This window comes from Heterodontus francisci, chromosome 8, assembly GCF_036365525.1.
Source record: "Heterodontus francisci isolate sHetFra1 chromosome 8, sHetFra1.hap1, whole genome shotgun sequence".
Classification (NCBI taxonomy): Eukaryota; Metazoa; Chordata; class Chondrichthyes; order Heterodontiformes; family Heterodontidae; genus Heterodontus; species Heterodontus francisci.
Genome location: NC_090378.1, coordinates 23,680,457 through 23,702,336, shown reverse-complemented (window position 1 = coordinate 23,702,336; position 21,880 = coordinate 23,680,457). Strand labels below are relative to the sequence as shown.

Here is a 21,880-nt window from a genome sequence, read left to right as displayed (position 1 = left end):
AAACTTAAACAAAGCCAATTAGGCAGGTATGAGGGGAAATCTGGCTAAGGTACATTCGGTAAATATATTAAAAGGTATGGCATTAAATGTACAGTGCGAAACCTTTAAAGAAACAATTCAAAATGTTCAATAAAAATATATTCCACTGAAAAACAAAAACACAGCAAGAAAGACCCATCTGTGTCACTAGAAGTTAAGGATAATATTAGATTAAAAGAATAGCTTACAATGTTACAAAAAATAGTAGTAACTCTGAGGATTGGGAGTGTTTCAGAAACCAGCAAAGGGCCTTTAGAAAACTGATTAAAAAGGAAAAAGTAGAATATGAGTAAACTAGCCAGTAATATAAAAACAGATTGCAAGAGCTTTTATAGGAATATAAAAAGGAAGAGAGTAGTTAAAGTAAACGTTGGTCCCTTAGAAGCAGGAGAAATTAGGAAATGGCAGTGGCATTAAACAAATATTTTGTAAAAGCAAAATACTGCGGATGCTGGAAATCTGAAATAAAAACAAGAAATGCTGCAACCACTCAGCAGGTCTGGCAGCGTCTGTGGAAAGAGAAGCAGAGTTTCTGACCCGAAACGTTAACTCTGCTTCTCTTTCCACAGATGCTGCCAGACCTGCTGAGTGGTTCCAGCATTTCTTGTTTTTATATTAAAGAAATATTTTGTGTCTGTCTTCACAGTAGAAGACACAAGTTCCATACCGGAAACAGACAGTAACCTAGGTGCTAAAAAGAATGAGGAAATTAAGGAAATTCATATCAGCAAAACTTCAGGGTCTAAAATCTGACAAATTTCCTGGGGCCTGATGGCTTACACCCTAGGGTTCTAAAACAGATAGCTGCAGATACAGTGGATGTGCCAGCTACGATTTTCCAAAATTCCTTAGGTTCAGGAACGGTCTCATCAGATTGGAAGTTGGCAAATGTTACACCGCTTTTCAAGGATGGAGGGAGGGAGAAAACAGGGAACTACAGGCCAGTTAGCCTATCAGTCGTTGGGAAAATGCTGGAATCTATTATTAAGGAAGTCTCAACAATGCACTTAGAAAAGCACAGCATGATTAGAACAAGTGAAATGGTTTTACTAAAGGGAAATCCTGTTTGACAAATTTATTAGAGTTTTTTAAAGATGTAACTTAGTAGGGTAGATAAAGGGGAACCAGCAGATGTAGTGTACCAGGATTTCCAAAAGGCATTCGATAAGGTCTAACACAAAAGGTTAATAGGGAAGATAGGGGCTCGTGGAGTTGGCGGTAATGTATTAGCATGGATAGATGAATGGTTAACAGACAGGAAGCAACGAGTGGACATAAACAGGGCATTTTCAAGTTGGCAGGCAGTAAATAGTGGAGTGCTGCAAGGATCAGTACTGGGGCCTCAGCTATTCAGAAACTATATCAATGACTTAGATGAAGAGACAGAGAGTAATGTATCTAAGTTTGCTGATGATGCAAAGGTGGGTGGAATGGTAAGCTGTGGGGAGACACAGAGGGTGCAATGAAATATAGATAGGTAAGTGAGTGGGCAACAAATGGCACATGGAGTATAATGCAGGGAAGTGTGAAGTTATGCACTTTGGTTGTAAGAATAGAAAAGCAGAATTTTTTTTAAAAAAAAGGTGTAAAACTTGTATATGTCGATGTTGAGAGAGATTTGGGTGTGCTTGTACAAGGAGCATAGAAAGTTAGCATGCAGGTAGAGCAAGCAATTAGTAAGGCAAATGGCATGTTGGCCTTTATTGCAAGGGGATTGGAGTACAGGAATAAGGAAGTATTGCTACAAATGTACAGGGTTTTGGTGAGACCACATCTGGAATACCATGTGCAGTTTTGGTCTCCACATTTAAGAAAGGGTATAATTACATTGGAGGCAGTGCAGCGAAGGTTCACGAGATTGGTCACTGGGATGAGGGAGTTGTCCTACGATGAGAGGCAGAGTAAATTGGGCCTATATTCTCTGGAGTTTAGAAGAATGAGAGATTATCTCATTGAAACATATAAGATTCGAAAGGGGCTGACACAGAGAGATTATTTCCACTGGTCGGGGAATCTAAAACATGGGGGCGCAGTCTCAAGATAAGGGGCCGATCATTTAGGACTGAGATGAGGAGAAATTACCTCACTCAAAGGGTTGTGAATCTTTGGAACTCTCTACCCTAGAGGTCTGTAGATGCTCCATTGTTGAATACATTTAAGGCTGGGATAGACAGATTCCTGGTCTCTCAGGGAATCAAGGGATATGGCAAGCAGATGGGAAAGTGGAGTTGAATCCTAAGATCAGCCATGATCGTTTTGAAGGCAGAGCAGGCGCGATGGGCCATATGGTCTACTCCTGCTCCTATTTCTTGTGTTCACTCTGTTTTTCTCTCCACATGCTGCCTGACCTGCTGAGTATTTCCAGCATTTTCTGTTTTTGTTTCAGATTTCCAGCCTCCTCAGTATTTTGCTTTACTATCTGAAAATATATGTGGCTATGGATTTCTGGTGGTCACAGGAAGAAATTTCAGCCTTTACATATTTTGCTCAATTACACCTTCAAAAACACTTTAAAGCATTTTTGGGGAAATGGATAAGCAAAAAGGAACATTGGTTATTTCCAAAGGCCACATTAGATGGGCAATTTTGGGATGGTGCACCAGTGGATTTTGAATGCATACACAACACTTATCTACATTGGTTTGCAAAGCAGAACCCTTGTCTACTGAAAGAAACTAAGTGGAAAGTACAAGCGAATCTACTGATGAAAACAACGGTGAGATGGACAACTGCTGACTCATTTATCATCAATTCATGGAACAGGAAAGGTGATCCAACCATGGCTAACAAGAGAAGTTAAAGATTGTATCAGGTCAAAGGAAGAGGCTTATGAAATTTCAAAAAAAAAAGAGTAAGCCTGAGGATTGGGAGCATTTTAGAATTCAGCAAAGGAGGACCAAGAAATTGATAAAGAAAGAGAACAGAAAATAGAATATGAAATTAAACTAGCAAGGAACATAAAAACGGACTGTAAAAGCTTCTATAGGTATGCAAAAAGGAAAAGATTAGCAAAGACAAATGTGACCCTACTACCGACGTAGACAGGGAAATTTATAATGGGGAAGAAGGAAATGGCCGAGAAGCTAAACAAATACTTTGTGTCTGTCTTCACAGAGGAGGGTACATAAAAAAAAATTCAGGAATAGAATCATGGAATCAATCATCGGAAGTTAATGGCACAGAAAGAGGCCACATGGCTCATCATGTCTGTGCTGGCCGAAAAAAGGAGCTACCCAGCCAAATCCCACTTTCTAGCATTTGGCCCATAGCCCTGCAGGTTACAGCACTTCAGGTGCACATCCAAATTAGATGAGGTTTTCTGCCTCTACTACCCTTTCAGGCAGTGAGTTCCAGACCCCCACCACCCTCTTGGTGAAAAGACTTTTCTCATCTCCCCTCTAATTCTTCTACAAATCACTTTAAATCTATGCCCCCTAGTAACTGAACCCTCCGCTAAGGTAAATAGGCCCTTCCCATCCAGTCTATCCAGGCCCCTCACAATTTTATGCATTTCAATCAGCCTCCTCTGTTCCAAGGAAAACAACCCCAGCCGATCCAATCTTTCCTGGGAACAGAGAAGGCTGATTGAGATGTACAAAATTGTGAGGGGCCTGGATAGACTGGATGGGAAGGGCCTATTTACCTTAGCAGAGGTGACATTTCAGCTCTGATGAAAGATCACAGAACTGAAACACTAACTCTGTTTCTCTCTCCACAGATGCTGCCAGACCTGCTGAGTAATTCCAGCACTTTGCTTTTATAGTAATATTTTCAAGTTTGATGACACAAAACTAGGTGGGAATGTGAGTTTTGAGGAGAATGCAAAGAGGCTTCAAGCGGATTTAGACAGGCTAAGTGAGTGGGCAAGAACATGGCAGATGGAATATAATGTGGAAAAATGTGAATTTATCCACTTTGGTAGGAAAAATAGAAATGCAGAGTATTTCTTAAATAGTGAGAGATTGGGAAGTGTTGATGTTCAAAGGGACATGGGTGTCCTTGTTCATAAGTCACTAAAAGCTAATATGCAGGTGTAGCAAGCAATTAAGAAGGCAAATGGTATGTTGGCCTTTATTGCAAGAGGATTTGAGTGTAGGAGTAAAGAAGTCTTGCTGCAATTGTATAGAGCCTTGGTGAAACCACACCTGGAGTATTGTGCACAGTTTTGGTCTCCTTACCTAAGGAGGGATATACTTTCCATAGAGAGAGTGCAACGAAGGTTCACTAGACTGATCCCTGGGCTGGCGGGACTGTCCTCTGAGGAGAGATTGAGGAGACTGGGCCTATACTCTCCAGAGTTTAGAAGAATGAGAGGTGATCTCACTGAAGCATACAAAATTGGTACAGGGCTGGACAGGGTAGATGCAGGAAGGATGTTTTCCTTGGCTGGGGGGTGGGGGGTAGTGGGGGTCTAGAACCAGTCTCAGAATAAGAGGTAGATCGGCCATGATCTAGTTGAATGGCGGAGCAGGCTCAAGGCGTTGAATGGCCTACCCCTGCTCCTATTTCCTATGTTCTTCAATCACAACAGCAGCTTCAATGTTTCAGTTTTTCCATCACAGAAGAAACAAGTCTCTTCTGTTTAACTAAACTATTTTAACAAAATGCCAAGTATTTTAAATTAATATAACTTTTCTCCTGGTTTACAATTTTTTAGTATGGCAATAGTTTTTATGGTTATTGTTACAATCAGATTTACAAAAACAAAGAATAACTATTCACAAAAGAGAGAAGTGTCGAGTACTGCAAATGAGTAGCAGCCACACCAGCTTCTTTCAAATGAAAGAAACCCAGAAAAATTATGGCCTGTAGTTGTTAAAAAAAAAAGGCATCATTGTTCTCATACAACTACTAGTGGCCATTTTAAGAGCGGCAAATCCTTCAATGAGTACAGCCCATTGTTCTTAATTTTTTAAAAGTACATTTTTATTTTAAACTCCCACATATCAAGATCAGAAACTTTGAGAATCCTAAGCTGCGTAACTATATTAGTGATAACGCATCTACATTTTTTTTTATTCGTTCACGAGATGTGGGTGTTGCTGGCTAGGGCAGCATTTATTGCGCATCCCTAATTGCCCTTGAGAAGATGATGGTGAGCTGCCTTCTTGAATGCTGCAGCCCTTGGGGTGTAGGTATACCAACAGTGTTGTTACGAAGGGAGTTCCAGGATTTTGACCCAGCGACAGTGAAGGAACGGCAATATAGTTCCAAGTCAGGATGGTGTGTGACTTGGAGGGGAACTTGCAGGTGGCGGTGTTCCCATGCATCTACTGCCCTTGTCCTTCGAGGTGGTAGAGGTCATCTGTTTGGAAGGTGCTGTCGAAGGAGCCTTTGTGAGTTGCTGCAGTGCATCTTGTAGATGGTACACACTGCTGCCACTGTGCGTCGGTGGTGAAGGGAGTGAATGTTGAAGGTGGTGGATGCGGTGCCAATCAAGTGGACTGCTTTGTCCTGGATGGTGTCGAGCTTCTTGACTGTTGTTGAAGCTGCACCCATCCAGTGAAGTCGAGAGTATTGCATCACACTCCTGACTTGTGTCTTGTAGATGGTGGACAGGCATTGGGGAATCAGGAGGTGTGCTACTCGCCACAGAATTTCCAGCCTCTGACCTGCTCTTGTAGCCACAGTATTTATGTGGCTGGTCCAGTTCAGTTTCTGGTCAATGGTAACCCCCAGGATGTTGACAGTGGTGAATTCAGCGATGGTAATGCCATTGAACATAAAAGGGTTATGATTAGATTATCTCTTGTTTGAGATGGTCATTGCCTGGCACTTGTGTGGTGTGAATGTTACTTGCCACTTATCAGCCCAAGACTGCATGTTGTCCAGGTCTTGCTGCATCTGGGCATGGGCTGCTTCAGTATCTGAGGAGTTGCGAATGGTACTGAATATTGTGCAATCATCAGCGAACATCCCCACTTCTGACCTTATGATTGAAGGAAGGTCATTGATGAAGCAGCTGAAGATGGTTGGGCCTAGGACACTACCCTGAGGAACTCCTGCAGTGATGTCCTGGGATTGAGATGATTGACCTCTAACAACCGCAACCATCTACCTTTGTGCCAGGTATGACTCCAACCAGTGGAGGAGTTTTTCCCCCAGTTCCCACTGACTCCAGTTTTACTAGGGCTCCTTGATGCCATACTTGGTCAGATGCTGCCTTGATGTCAAGGGCAGTCACTCTCACCTCACCTCTGGAGTTCAGCTCTTTTGTCCATATCTACATATATCCTTCACAAACACTGAAGTCCTGGAAACAGCCAGCATCACCAACATCGAGGCCATCCTCCTGCAAAGCCAACTGCCTTGGGTAGTTCACGATGCCTGGATGGATGACAGTCACCTGCCCAAGATCGTGCTGTATGGAGTGCTGACCACTGGTAAAAGAAACAGAGGGGCAAATGTTTCAAGGACTCCCGAAGAAGCCCTTTCTGTGTGCCACATAGACCATCGCCAGTGGGAAACGCAGTCCATAAATCGTGATGCCTGGAGATACTACATCAGGAGGACTACAGACACTTTTGAGACTGAGCAAAGATCCAAAATGAAAGAGAAAAGGAGGAGGAGGATAGATCCAATTGCGCCCAGCAGCGACTACACCTTAACTTGCACCCGCTGTAGGAGAATCTGCTGGTCACAGATAGGCCTAACTAGCCACCAGCAGGCCTGTAACCAATGAGTACAACCTTCCCAAAATCTTGGCCCACAAAAAATGCTAAGAGAAAAATCCCATATATCTAAGCAATTAGTATCGAAACATAATCTTACGATTTCAATTTGTTTCTCAAATTCATGGCAGTGCTCAGTTTGAATCTTCTTGATATCCTCACGTGCAACAATATTTTCTTGCTGTTGCTCCTCAATGAACTTTTCCATTTTGATAATTTCTTCATTCTTTTCCTAATATTTTGAAGGGAAACAGCAGTAAAAATTAAACTGTTGTGGGTAATATTGAAAATTTCTTCTAATTTTCTATACAAAAAACATATTCTTCGAATGTTTCACATACAAGTCATGCAATTGAAGGGAGAAGGAAAAGAGGACATAGATTTTCCACCCAGGATTTCTGTATTCACTTAACTGACCAAGGATAATCTTTCTCAGATAAGCATTTCCATTTTTTTTTTTAAAAAAAACCAGTAAAGGCACCTCACTATGTTTGAGTATAAATAAATGCATCTGGTGTCAGTTTCCAACTAGATTCCTTTTTTTAAAAATTCAATCTTATGATGTGGACATAGGTTACAAGGCCAGCATGTAATTGACCACCCTTAGTTGCCATAGAATAGTGGTGGTGGACTTTCTTGAACCAAAATGGAGGTGCTCCCAGATGCTGTTAGTATGGACTTCAAGGATTTTGGCCCAGCGACAATGAAGGATCATTAATATATGCCCCAAGTCAGGATAAGGTGTGATTTGAACTTGCAAGTAATGGTGTTCCCTTGTTTTTCTAGCCATTAAAAGGTCATAGGTTTGGGAGGTGCTGATGAAGAAGTTGTTGCAATGCACCCTGTGCAGCTACAGTGGAGGCAAGGGCATTTAGGCTAATTGTGCCGAACAAACGGACTGCTTTGTCCTGAATGATATCCAGATGCACCCTCCAGGCAAGTATTAGATAGAGATAGAGAGATACAGCACTGAAACAGGCCCTTCAGCCCACCGAGTCTGTGCCGACCATCAACCACCCATTTATACTAATCCTACATTAATCCCATGTCCCCTACCACATCCCCACCTTCCCTCAATTCTCCTACCACCTACCTACACTTGAAGGAATAACTTCTCCAGGTTTAAAATGGGTAAGGAATAACTCTCCTCGCCTGCACTGCCCCATCAAACACTCTCAGAGAAAGTACAGCACGGGTTAGATACAGAGTAAAGTTCCGTTTAAACTGTCCCTGGAGTGTTGGGTTAACCCGGGTCACTCACTGTGCCCGGCTCAGGCTCAAGACTCACATTCCTGATTTGTAGGTAGTGGAAAGGCTTTGGGGAGTTAGGTGGTGAGCCACATGCTCCAGAATACTCAACCTCTGACCTGCACTAGCAATTACAGTCTTTATGTAATTCCAGTTGCGTTTCTGGTCAATGGTGACCCTCCCCCTCCCTCCCAGGATGTTGATGGCAATAGACTCAACAAAACCCAAACTGACTGTGAGTAGGTAACAGCAAAATTCTGCAGATGCTGGAAATCTGAAATAAAAACAAGAAATGCTGAAAATACTCAGCAGGTCCGGCAGCATCTGTGGAGAGAGAAGCAGAGTTAACGTTTCAGTTCAATGACCCTTCATCAGTTCTGATGAAGCGTCATTGACCTGAAATGTTATCTCTGCTTCTCTCTCCGCATATGCTGCCAGACCTGCTGAGTATTTCCAGCATTTCTTGTTTTTATCTGTGAGTAGGTTATTGGTAAGTGCTGCTTGATAGCACTGTTGATGACTCCTTTCATGATTTTACTAATGATTGGGAGCTTGCTGATCGGGTATTAATTCGTTGGGTTGGATTTATTCTGCTTTTTGTGGACATGACCAATACCTGGGCAATTTTCCACATTGTTGAGCAATGCTAATACAAGAAATTTTACAATTCTAATCTGCCCTTTTTTTTTTTTGAAGGTTTGTGTTATTGGTGAAGTATCTTCTTGACAAAAAATTCTAAATAGGACATGTACGCTTGAGATTTTACAAGCAAATGCAAAGTATATTTCAATGTTTCAAAACATGATTTAAGTGACTTCCAGAAGTTAAAAAGGTTCACTCACTTCGCTTACAGATCTGCTAAATTTTCTATTTTCCCAGTTCTACATGGAATGCAGTGTTTCCAAGTCAAAACAGCAAAATGTTAAGGGAACTCAGTTAAATGTTGGAATGGCTCAAAATCCTTTTTTTGGACTACAGCAAAACAGATAGATATTTTAAAATGTATGGGCTTTTTAAGCAAAACTCTCATCTTCAGTAAGCATGGATTTCTGCATTATGGACAAGATATTGTTATGTTTCAAATGACAATGGGACTTCACAGGACTTTTTCTGAAGTTTAAAAGTTGTCGCATCTTGTACAGGAATTAGTCACTGCATTTCACACTGTTGCTGAAAAATTATTTAAAAATCCAAGTCAACATTGCTCATTATTTGTCATTTAATTGTTATCCCAATTTTACCGCAAGTTCTTGCTCATGTTCCATTGCTTTTACTGCATTGGTTGTGTAAGCAATGGTTTTCTCCTCCAACTGTTTCTCCACTGTGGAAAGCTGCGATTTTGCTTTTCTTAGCTGTCAAACAGAAGGGGATAGATATATTAAGGTATGTTTATCATTGGGTAGATGAAAAATAGCTAGGTTAATTATCCAGAAAACAGACAATTTAAATTCTTTGGCCCTTTATTCAGGCACACCCTCCCCTTACTTTAAAAAAAAAGGGAACATTCCTGCATTACTTTTGAAATGATGTGCCACTTTTGGCAAGGCCTAAAACTCTCACGTTGCTGCACGCAACTTTATGAATCTTGTTTAAGTGGTCAGAAAATTGTATATTCCTGAATTTCCAATATGCATGTACAAAGGGTGAGGTTTCCAGTTAGTGAGCACAAAGTCTAATAATTATCCTTATAATGTTGTAACTTTATAATTTGAAACAGGAAAAAATATATATAATCACAAGAGTCTTGATGTGTACTTTATTCACACAACAATTTTATTATAGGTTGTTAATTGTATAGTAATTGTATGTAGGTGGCAGGCAATAATTGGGGATTCACTTGTGCTCCTATAAATAGGAACAGACAAAATGGTGGTGGTTGGGGTTAGAAGGTGCACGTTTGTAATCTGTATTTCTATAAATAAATGATGACAGAAGTGTGTAAGGATTGGCTCCAATTCTATCCTTCACCACCTGACTTTCTGGAATATAATAGATTGCTACTTTCTCCTTTAAAAGAACAGTACATTTTTAGCATCAACAAGTGAAGGATTGAAAACTGACCTGTTTTGGTCTGTGATCAAAAGGCATTCCAGGCCAGAGATAAAATACAGGAGGCTTATTTAGTAACATGTTGCTGCAGCACCAGGCTGCTCATAGTTGACTTAACATTTGCTACAGCTGTGAAAATAAATCACTCCTTTTCCAAATTTTTCTGAAGATCCAAATAGAATGTAAAAATAATTAAGTCACACTATGTATTTGCAAAATCTCTAATTGCTATGCTAATAGAATGATCAACAGTTTTGTAACTGAAAAAAGCAACATAAAACTGAGGAGGCAGGAGACCAAATGGGATAATGTGGACCACGACCTCTGGCTGTTCACCCTCCCCCAGAAGAATGTCCTGTAGCCGCTCCACGACATCCTTCACCCTGGCACCAGGGAGGCAACACAACATCCTGGAGTCACGTATACGGTCGCAGAAACGCCCGTCTGTTCCCCTAACTAACAAATACCCTATCACTTCTGCTCTTCCACTCTTCTTCCTCCCCTCCTGTGCAGCTGAGCCACCTGTGGGACCACAAACCTGGCTCTGACTGCAATCCTGAGGAACCATCACTCTCACCAGTATCCAAAATGGAAAACGGATTAGCAAGCGAGATTGTCTCAGGGGATTCCTGCACTACCTAAGGTTCTCTTAGATTGGCTGGTAGTCACCCATTCCCTCTCTGCCTGCATGCTCCTAACCTGTGGTGTGACCACTGCCCTAAACGTGCTATCCACGTAGCTTTCTGTCTCACGGATACACCACAGTGACACCAGCCGCTGCTCAAGTTGCGAAACCCAGAGCTCAAGCTTGTGCAGCCAGTGCATGCCATCAAGCCAAAAAGACGTTCTGCTTATCACACAAATGAGTAATGTGATATATGAACTTCAATGCCAGTGTGATGCTCGGTATACAGGCCGTACGCCCCAAAGACTGGCGGATCATATCAAACAACATGTCCCTTCCGCTGTTCGCAACGGGCAAGGTACAGGCCGTACCCATCTAGCCCATGTTAGCAAAACTCAAAAAACAGTGTCCAACATTAGATGTGATTCCACGATTGGAAAACATTTGCTAAACAATCTGCAATGTGCAATGAATTATGCTGACAGTCAGGCTCGTCGTGTGGCACATTTGCGCGTACTGGAAGCTGCATATATTAATATGCAGGGCCTTGTTCTTTGCAGACAGAAAGAACACGTACACACATTGCGCCTGTTTCAGCTGAACAAAATAAGTGACAGCCGTTCACTGCATATTCCTCAGGGGCAATGCCTTGACCAGAGTCAAGCTGCCTGGTTTAAATTTTAAACAAAGCTTGGCAGTTAACTGTCAGTCACCATAAACTGGTGCATTCTCCATGGCAATACCACTACCAATCACAGTCCACTGGCCAACCAATCAGCACTCTCTTTTCATACAGTATAAATTTGTTGCTTTCCCTTACATTGATATTTTTGTGAATTGTCCTGATGAGTCCAATTCGAAAAGCTTTGACAAGATGGCAATTTTCTTGAGTTCCTCCCTCCTTTCCATTTCTTGATTTGCAGCTATTTCTGGAATGTTACTTGTATCCTCTATAGTGAAGATCAATGCAAAATACCTGTTCAATTCATCGGCCATCTCCTTATTTTCCCTCAATTCCCCAGACTCACTTTCTATAGGAACAACGCTCACTTTGTTAACTATTGTCTTTTTAAAATATCTATAGAAACTCTTACTGTCTGTTTTTATATTTCTTGCGAGCTTTCTCTCGTACTGTAATATTTCCCTCCTTTTAGTCATTCTTTTCTTTTTTTTTTAAATATTCTGTCCAATCTTCTGTCCTGCCACCCATCTTTGTACAATTATATGCTTTTTCTTTAAGTTTGATACTATCGTTAACCTTTTTAGTTAACCACCGATGGCAGGTCCTTCCCTTGGAATTTTTCTCTCTCGTTGGAATGTATTTATTCTGTGTATTCGGAAATATCCCCTCACTGCATCTCTATTGACCTATCCCTTAGACTAATTTGCCAGTTCACTTTAGCTAGTGCTGCTTTCATGTCCTCATTATTGTCCTTGTTCAAGTTTAAAATACTGGTCTTGGATCCATTCTTCTCTCCCTCAAACTGAAGGTAATATTCAATCATATTATGATCGCTACTACCTAGGGGCACCTTCACTATGAGGTCATCAATTAATCATCTCCTTGCACAATACCAGGGCAGTACAGCCAGTTCTCTGGTTGGCTCCAGAACATGCTGTTCTAAGAAACTATCCCAAAAACATTCTATGAACTTCTCATCTAGGCTACCTTTGCCGATCTGATTTTTCCAGTCTATATGGAGATGAAAATCTCCCATGATTATCGCTGTACCTTTCAGACAAGCTCCCATTATTTCTTGCTTTATACTCTGTCCTACGTGGTTACTGTACGATCTGATAGCCCTGACTGAGACGTGGTTGTAGGATGGCATAGGGACATATTGACGGGTACATGGCATTTAGGAAGGACAGGAAGCTAGGAAAAGGTCGAGGGGTGGCTCTGTTAATTAATTATGGTATTAGTGCAATAGAGAGGGGGCCTGTACACCACTCCCAGGAGTGACTTCTTGCCTTTATTATTTCTCATCTCTACTCAAACTGCTTCTACATCCTGCTTTCCTGAACTTAGGTCATCCCTCTCTATTGCACTAATACCATCATTAATTAACAGAGCCACCCCTCCACCTTTTCCTAGCTTCCTGTCCTTCCTAAATGCCATGTACCCTTCAATATGTCCCTATGCCATCCTACAACCACGTCTCTGTCATGGCTATCAGATCATACATGCTTACCTCTATTTGTGCTATCAGTTCATCTGTTTTGTTTCGAATGCTACGTGCATTCAGATACAGAGCCATTAGTTTTGTCCTTTTATTATTTTTGTAACTTCTAGCCTTGTCTGCTGACTTACTCTTAGATTTATACCCTCTGTCCCTTCCTGTCACGGTGTGTTTATCATTTTCCATATCAATACCTTTCTCTCTTGCCTTGTCTCTACTCTTTGATTTACCACATCTTCCCAAATTTCATCCCTTGACCCGACTATTTAGTTTAAAACCGTCTCTACTTCCCTAATTATGCAGCTTGCTAGAACATCAGCCCCAGCACAGTTCAGGTGTAGACCGTCCCAATGGTACAGCCCCCACTTTCCCCAGTAGTAGTGCCAGTGTCCCCTGAGCCAGAACCCACTTCTACCACACCAGTCTTTGAGCCACACATTCATTTGCCTAATCTTATTTTCCCTATGCCAATTTGCACATGGCTCAGGTAATCATCCAGAGATTATTGCCTTCAAGATTCTGCTTCTTAATTTGGTGCCTAGCTCCTCATACTGACTTGGCAGATACTTCGTTATCCTGCCTATGTCATTGGTACCTACATGGACCACGACGACTGGATCCTCCCCCTCCCACTCCAGGTTCCTCTCCATCCCCGAGCAGATGTCCCGAACCCTGGCACCGGGCAGGCAACACAACCTTCTGAACTCTCGCTCTTTGCTGCAGAGAACAGTGTCTATCCCCCTCACTATACTGCCCCCTACTACCACTGCATTCCTTTTTGCTCCCCCCACTTGAATGGCTTGCTGTAGTCACCCTGCAGTCCCCACTCTCATCCAAACAAGCTGGAAGAACCTCAAACCTGTTGGACAATTGCAAAGGCTGAGGCTCCTGCACCCCTGCTCACTGGGTCACCTTATCTGCCTCAGCTGCAACCACACTCTCCTGTCCCTGACCACAGACCAAATCAGAAGACCCTATCCTATGGAGTGTGACTGCCTCCTGGAACAAAGTGTCTTGGTAACTTACCCCCTCACTGATGCATCGCAGTGTCTGTAGCTCGGCCTCCAGCTCACTGACTTGAGCTGAAGCTCCTTGAGTCGTAGACGCTTACTGCAGACATGGTTGCCTTGGATCACGCTGGTGTCCACAAGCTCCCACATACTGCAGCTGCAACACATGACCTGCCCTGACATCTTTTACAGTGTTTTAAATATTTAATTAATTAATAGGAAATACTCACCAGCCAATTAAGCTATACTATTAGTAAATACAATCTAATTACTACAATTGCCTGAATCTTTGAAGGAGAAAAACTCTCACCAACCAATAAACAATCTGTTTTCCTGTGAAGTCACACTGATTTTTTTCCCTCTGAACGCAGTTGTTTTGCTCTGGTGGACTGGACAGGCGAGGATAGCTCTGTTAAACCCTGCCGCCGCTCTCCGGGTCCTCCTCTCTCCCGCTCTGTTAAACCCTGCCGCCGCTCTCCGGGTCCTCCTCTCTCCTGCTCTTTTAAACTCTACTGCCGCTCTCACATGTGTAGGAAGAGTCTCCAGCTGCATGAGCTTGAGCTCAGGGCTTCCGAGCTTAAGGGGAATCTGTAGTCACTGCAGAGCATCAGGGAGGATGAGAAGTTTCCTGGATCGTAGGTTCCAGGAGGTGGCCACCCCAGGTAGAGCAAGTTCAGTATAGTAAATGGGTGGCCTTCCGGAAGAGTAGGAAGAGGCAGAAAGTGCAGGAGTCTTCGGGGTGTATTCCACTCTCAAACCGGTACTCAACATTGGTGACTGCTGGGAGTGCCAAGTGCCAAAACCTTGAAGAAGTGCAGCCCAGACCATGGCACCAATGGGCAAGGGATTCCACGGGGGATGGGGGGGAGAAACAGCAAAGTTTAGAAATGCAGTCATTGTAGAAGATTCCATAGTTTTGGGGGGGGGGGGGGGGGGGGGGAGGGGGGGGGGGCGGGAGGGCAGGGAAGAAGAGAGACAAGCATTTATTTCTTTAACTCTCATCAGGAGTCCCACATGGTGTTTTTCCTCCCTGGTGCCAGAATAAAGGATATCACTGAGAAGGTGCAGAATATATTCTGCAAGGGAAAGGGAGTGAGCCAGAAGTCGTAGTACACGTCAGTACCAACGACAGAGAGAGCGTAGACTTTGGAGCTAGGGAGGAAGTTAAAAAGTAGAACCTTGAAGGTAGCAATATCTAAATTACTCCCAGTGCCTCGTACAAGGGAGTAGAAATAGGAAGAAAGGGAGGATCAATACATGGCTTGAGGTATGGTGCAGGAGGGTGGGCTTCAAATTTTTGGGGTATTGGGACCAGTTTCAGGGCAGGAGGCACCTATTCAAAAGGTATGGGTTGCATCTCAATAGGACTGGGTAACAATGTCCTCTGGGGGAGGGTTTAAACTAAATTGGCAGGGGTATGGGCACCAGTGTATAGAAATAGAAAAGAGGAATAAGGTGCATAAAGGAGTGAGAGTGTTGAATAGTACTACAAAAGGAAATAGTACCATAGTAGATAGAAGCAGACGAAGAAGGACAAAGGAATACAAAGACAGGTTTAGAAGGCATGTATGTAAACGCACAAAATAAGGTTGGCGAGCTACAAGCACAACTAGCCATGAGGGAATATGATATAGTGGCAATAATGGAAACATGGTTTAAAGATGGAGAGAACTGGGCGCATAATATTAAACGACTCAGTGATCAGAAAAGATAGGGAATGAAAAAAGGCAATACTTATTAGGGAAGACATTGTAGTGTTGGAAAGAGAGGATGCCATTGAGGGGGCAAAGACAAAATCTGTTTGGTTCGAGCTGAGAAGCAAAAAGGGTATGATCACGCTATGGGGGATATTCTACAGGCCTCCAAATACTGAGAGAGAAACAAAGCAGCAAATCTGCAGGGAAACCACAGAGATGTACAAGAACTACAGAGTGGCAATTTTAGGAGGCTTTAATTACCCAAATATTGACTGGGATCATGTTGGAGCAAAGCGTAAGGAGAGGGAGGAATTTCTGAAATGTGTTCAGGAGAACTTACATGACCAATAGGTTTTTGGTCCAACTAGGAGTGCTGGATCTGGTGTGGGGAATGAGGTGGGCCAAGTGGACCAAGTGTCTGTGGGAGTAACCTTGGGTAAGAGTGATCATCGTATCATAAGGTTTAGATTAGTAATGGAGAAGAGCAAGGAACAATCTAAAGAAGACCTTTTAAATTGGAAGAGGGCTAACTTCAATGGGATGAGGGGGGATTTAGCCAGGATAAAATGAAACCAAAGACTGATAGGAAAATCTGGAACAGAACAATGGGTGATCTTTAAAAGGAGATGATGTTTCAGGTACACACTAGGTACATTCCAACAAGAGAGAAAAGGTAGAGGAACCAAAGTCAGGTCTCCTTGGATGACAAGAGGGATAACTATGATGAAACAAATTTTAAAATAGGAGGGTGTATGATGCACGTCAGGTGAATTCTTCAAGTGAGAACTAGCCCATATAGAATAAGTTGAAAGGTGAAGTGAAGAGGAAAGCAAGACTGGCAAAGAGAATGAGAATAGAATGGCAGTTAACAAAAATGTAATCCAAAAAAGGTATGGCAATAAATGAATAGTGAGAAACCTTTTAAAGAAACAATTCAAAATGTTCAACAAAAATTCATTCCATTGAAAAACAAAAACTCAGCAAGAATGATCTATCCATGGCTTACCAAAAAGGTTAAGGATAGTATTACATTAAAAGAAGAGGCTTTTAATGTTGCAAAGAACAGTAGGAAATCTGAGAATTGTAAATGTTTTAGAAACCTGCAAAGAGCCACCAAAAAGTTGTCTGTTCTAACAGTTCAAACTGAAACTAAAATCAGTCCAGAAGTCAAGTCTCCTGACTATAAATCTTGACCTATCACTTTGTTGTAAACATCTACCCAAGTCAAAAACAACCCTGCTGGGTGATTATCCACAGACATGTGCCTTCCAGTAAGAACTTGTTTATAAGCCAAATCCAGGAACCTTCTGGTGACTTCTTTTTTTAAAAAACACAAAGTTCAGCCTCTCAAAAGTCCAGATGAATCAATGTCCATAATTCAACTATAAATCCTTATAACATATTTTACCAAAAAAAACACACTCTGGTAACACCGTGAAGCCAGACAGAAAATATTTGTTCAATGCCTCTGCCATTTCCTCATTTCTCATGATAAATTCTCCTGTCTCTGCTTCCAAGGGACCAATGTTTACTCTAGCTACTCTCTTCCTTTTGATATACTTATAAAAGCTCTTACGATCTGTTTTTATATTACTGGCTAGTTTACTCTCATTCTATTTTTCCCCTTTATCAACTTTTTGGTGGCTCTTTGCAGGTTTCTAAAACACTTACAATTCTCAGATTTCCTACTGTTCTTTGCAACATTAAAAGCCTCTGCTTTTAATAGAATACTATCCTTAACCTTTTTGGTAAGCCATGGATAGATCATTCTTGCTGAGTTTTTGTTTTTCAATGGAATGAATTTTTGTTGAACATTTTGAATTGTTTCTTTAAAAGGTTTCTCACTATTCATTTATTGCCATACCTTTTAGTCTATTTACCCAACCAACCTTAGCCATCTCTCCCCTCATACCTACCTAATTGCCTTTATGTTTAAGATTCTTGTTTGTGATTACAGTATGTTATTTTCAAACTTAATGTGGAATTCAACTGTATTATGATTACCGCTTGCCAGTGGATCTTTACCTAGGACATTACTAATTAACTCTGCCTCATTTCACAATACTAGATCTACTTTAACTTTACCCCTAAATGGTTTCACGACATATTGCTCCAGGAAACTCTCATGAAAGCATTCTATAAACTCATCTTCCAGACCACCTTTACCAATTTGATTGGTTCAATCTATATGAAGATTCAAGTCCCCAACTTTTTCATTGCCTTTGTTACAAGTTCGAATAATTTCTTGTTTAATGCTCTGTCCAATGGTATAACTACTGTTCGGAGGCCGAAAAACTACTCCCACCAGTGTTTTCTGACCCTTACTATTCCTAATCGCCACCCATACTTATTCTACCTCCTGATTTTCTGGGTCAAGATCCTTTCTCACTAATGTCCTTACGTCATCCTTTATTATCAGGGCTACCCCTCCTCCTTTACCATTCTGCCTGTCTTTTCAAAACATTGTGTATCTTGTAATATTTATTTTACAACCTTGGTCACCTTGTAACGACATCTCTGTAATGGTGATTAGATCTAAACTATTTATCTCTATTTGTGCCAATAGTTCATCTGTCTTATTGCAGATGTTTCGTGCATTCAGATAAAGTGAATCCAATATGGATTTTAAGAAAGCGTTTGACAAAGTACTAGATAAAAGGCTGGTTAACAAAATTGAGGTTCATGGAATAGGAGGGTCGGTGTCAGCTTGGATAAAAAAGGACAGAAAACAGCTAGTCATGGTAACTGGCAATGTTCCCCAAGGGTCAGTGCTAGGTCCACTGCTTTTATATATTTAAAAAAAAAATGACTTGAATATTGGAATACAGAGCAAAATTTCAAAAGTTGCCAATGATACCAAACTTGGAGGTGTGGCAGTGAGGATGATACCAATCGACTGTAAAAGGATACAAATAAGCTAGCAGAAATGGCAGACAAGCAGCAGATGGAACTTCATACACAGAAGTGTGAGACAATGCATTTTGTCAGAAGGGTTAGGGAGACGCAGTTTTAAAGAGTACGCAGGGAGGGGGACCGGGGGTTCGTGTGCATAGGTCTTTGAAGGTGGCAAGACACATTGAGAGAGTGGTCAGCAAAGCATTTGGGATCTTGAGCTTCATAGTAGAGGTATTCGGTGCAACAAGCAATTAGGAAGGCGAATGATATGTTGGCCATCATTGCAAGAGGATTTGAGTACAGCAGCAAGGATATCTTACTGCAGTTATACAGGGCCTTGGTGAGACCACATCTGGAGTAGTGTGTGCAGTTTGGTCTCCTTATCTGAGGAAGGATGTTCTTGCCATGGAGGGAGTGCAAAGAAGATTTACTAGGCTGATTCCTGCGATGGCAGGATTGACGTAGGAGGAGAGATTGGGTCGACGAGGCCTATATTCACTAGAGTTTAGAATGAGAGGGGATCTCATAGAAACCTACAAAATCCTAACAGGACTAGACAGGCTAGCTGCAGGGAGGATGTTCCCAATGGCTGGGAAGTCCAGAACCAGGGGTCACAGTCGGGGTATGCCATTTAGAACCAAGATGAGGAGAAATTTCTTCACTCAGAGGGTGGTGAACCTGTGGAATTATCTACCGCAGAAGGCAGTGGAGGCCAAATCATTAAATAGATTCAAGAAGGAGCTAAATATATTTCTAAATGCCAAAGGGATCAAGGGATATGGGAAAAAAGCGCGAACAGGGTATTGAATTAGGCAATCAGCCATGATCTTTTTTGAATGACGGAGCAGGCCCAAATGGCCAGATGGCCTACTCCTGCTCCTATTTTCTATGTTTCTATTGATTACAAAAGCAGGGGAGTTGTGCTGAACCTTTATAAAGCTCTGGTTCAGCCACAACTAGAGTACTGTGTCCAGTTTTGGTCACCACACTTTAGGAAGGATGTGAAGGTCCTTGAGAGGGTGCAAAGGAGATTTACCAGAAATGATTCTAGTGATGATGGAAATTTAGCAACAAAGTTAGGTTGGAGAAGCTGAGGTTGTTCTCCTTGGAGCAAAAGAGGTTCAGGGGAGATCTGACAGAGGTGTACAAGATTATGACAGGTTTAGGTAAGGTATACAAAGTAAAACTGCTCCCTTTAGATGGTTCAAGGACTAGGGGACAGGGATTTAAGGTTTTGGGCAAGAAATATAGGGGGAATGTGAGGAAGAATTTTTTTTTTTTTTTTTACACAGCAAATAGTAATGATTAGATTAGAGATACAGCACTGAAACAGGCCCTTCGGCCCACCGAGTCTGTGCCGAACATCAACCACCCTCGTAGTATAAATGGGTGGTTGATGGTCGGCACAGACTTGGGGGGCCGAAGGGCCTGTTTCAGTGCTGTATCTCTAAACTAAACTAAACACCCATTTATACTAATCCTACACTAATCCCATATTCCTACCAAACATCCCCACCTGTCCCTATATTTCCCTACCACCTACCTATACTAGTAACAATTTATAATGGCCAATTTACCTATCAACCTGCAAGTCTTTTGGCTTGTGGGAGGAAACCGGAGCACCCGGAGAAAACCCACACAGACACAGGGAGAACTTTGACCTGGAACTTGCAGCCTACGAGGGTGCTGAGAGTGGAGACAATCAATGATTTCAAAAGGAAACTGGGTACTTGAGGGAAATAAACTTGCAGGGCTGACTGGATTGCTCTAGAGAGAGCTGGCATGGACTCGAAGGGCCGAATGATCACCTGTGCTGTTATGACTATGACTGCACTTTTAATAATCTCAACCTTTTAATTCAAAATCTGAAGTGCCAATCAAAAATAAATTGAAATTTCTCATGTAAGAAGAAACTTAACTTCACTGTAATTTATATATTATGCTTATCTTGGGGCGGCACAGTAGCGCAGTGGTTAGCACCGCAGCCTCAAAGCCCCGGCGACCCGGGTTCAGTTCTGGGTACTGCCTGTGTGGAGTTTGCAAGTTCTCCCTGTGATTGCGTGGTTTTCCGCCAGGTGCTCTGGTTTCCTCCCACAGCCAAAGACTTGCAGGTTGATAGGTAAATTGGCCATTGTAAATTGCCCCCAGTGTAGGTAGGTGGTAGGATGTGATAGGGAATATGGGATTAATGTAGGATTAGTACAAATGGGTGGTTGTTGGTCGGCACAGACTCGATGGGCCGAAGGGCCTGTTTCAGTGCTGTATCTCTATCTACAATCGAACACTACATAGGAACAGGAGTAGATTATTTAGCCCCTCGAGCCTGTTCCACCATTAAAGGAGATCACGACTAATCTACGACCTAACTCCAGATACCTGCCTTTTGCCCTATATCCCTCAAGACCTTTTGGTTACCAAAAATCTATCAATCTCAGTTATAAACTTAACAATTGATCTCGCAATTATCATTTGTGGAAGAGAGTTCCTAACTTCCACCACCGAATTGTTTCCTAATTCACTCCTGAAAATTCTGGTTCTAATTATTAGACTAGTTCTATCAGCGGAAGTAGTTTCTTTCTACCTAGCCTATCAGTTCCCAGTAATATCTTGAAAACTTCGATCAAATCACCCCTTATCCTTCTAGGGATTACAACCCTAGTTTGTGTAATCAATCCTTGTAATTAAATGCTTGGAGTCCAGTTATCATTCTGCTAAATCTATGTGCACTCCCTCCAAAATAAATATATCCTTTCTAAGGTGTGGTGCCCAGAATTGCTCACAATATTTCAGGTGCGATCTAACTAACTGGTTACAACCATAAAACCGTGAAGAGTGTGTTCTGGGGGGCAGTTGCAAGATCGAACGAAGTCACAGAAATGAGGGGCAAGTCCATGAAAGATTTTAAACATGAGGAAAGATTTAAATTTGAGACTTTGAGAGACCAGCAGCCAATGTAAGTCATCAAGCACAGGGATCAAGTTGAGCAAGATTTGGTGCAAGATAATATATGAGCAGCAGAGTTTTGGATGACCTGAAGTGTATGGACAGTGCAGGATGGGAGGATGGCCAGGGAGCATTGAACAGTCAAGAGCCTGGAAATGACAACGGCATGGATAAGGATTTCAGCAGCAGATGGATGAAGTATGGGTGGTATTATGGAGATGGAAGTAGGCAGTCTTTGTGGAGAAGATAAAGACAGAAAACAGTAAACAATGTACCTCACAGAAAATTATATACACATGTATTCATTCTAAAATGGTATGGAACCCTCTTCACAAGGCATCCTGTCTAACCTAAAAGCATTTGTGTAAGTTGAGAAAACCAGATAAATGTAATATTTTGTGTTTAATCATACATATCTATGAGGCCAGAGCAGTGGATATCTTCCTAGCAAGAGGAAGGAAACCCTAGCACCCAGAAAATGTAAAAACATAGTTCAATTAACAGATCCAAATATAACAGTTTA

General features: G+C 41.9%; 1 protein-coding gene across 1 annotated transcript in view; it reads right to left on the bottom strand.

Annotated features, from left to right (window-relative positions):
- ccdc18 (coiled-coil domain containing 18) overlaps positions 1 to 21,880 on the bottom strand; it is a 216,038-nt gene that overhangs the window by 99,586 nt on the left and 94,572 nt on the right. The window contains exons 13-14 of the mRNA XM_068036805.1: positions 9,200 to 9,310; positions 6,811 to 6,942 (exon numbers count right to left, since the gene is read on the bottom strand). Of these exons, the coding sequence (XP_067892906.1) occupies positions 6,811 to 6,942; positions 9,200 to 9,310 (243 nt within the window). The remainder of the gene's footprint in view (positions 1 to 6,810; positions 6,943 to 9,199; positions 9,311 to 21,880) is intronic.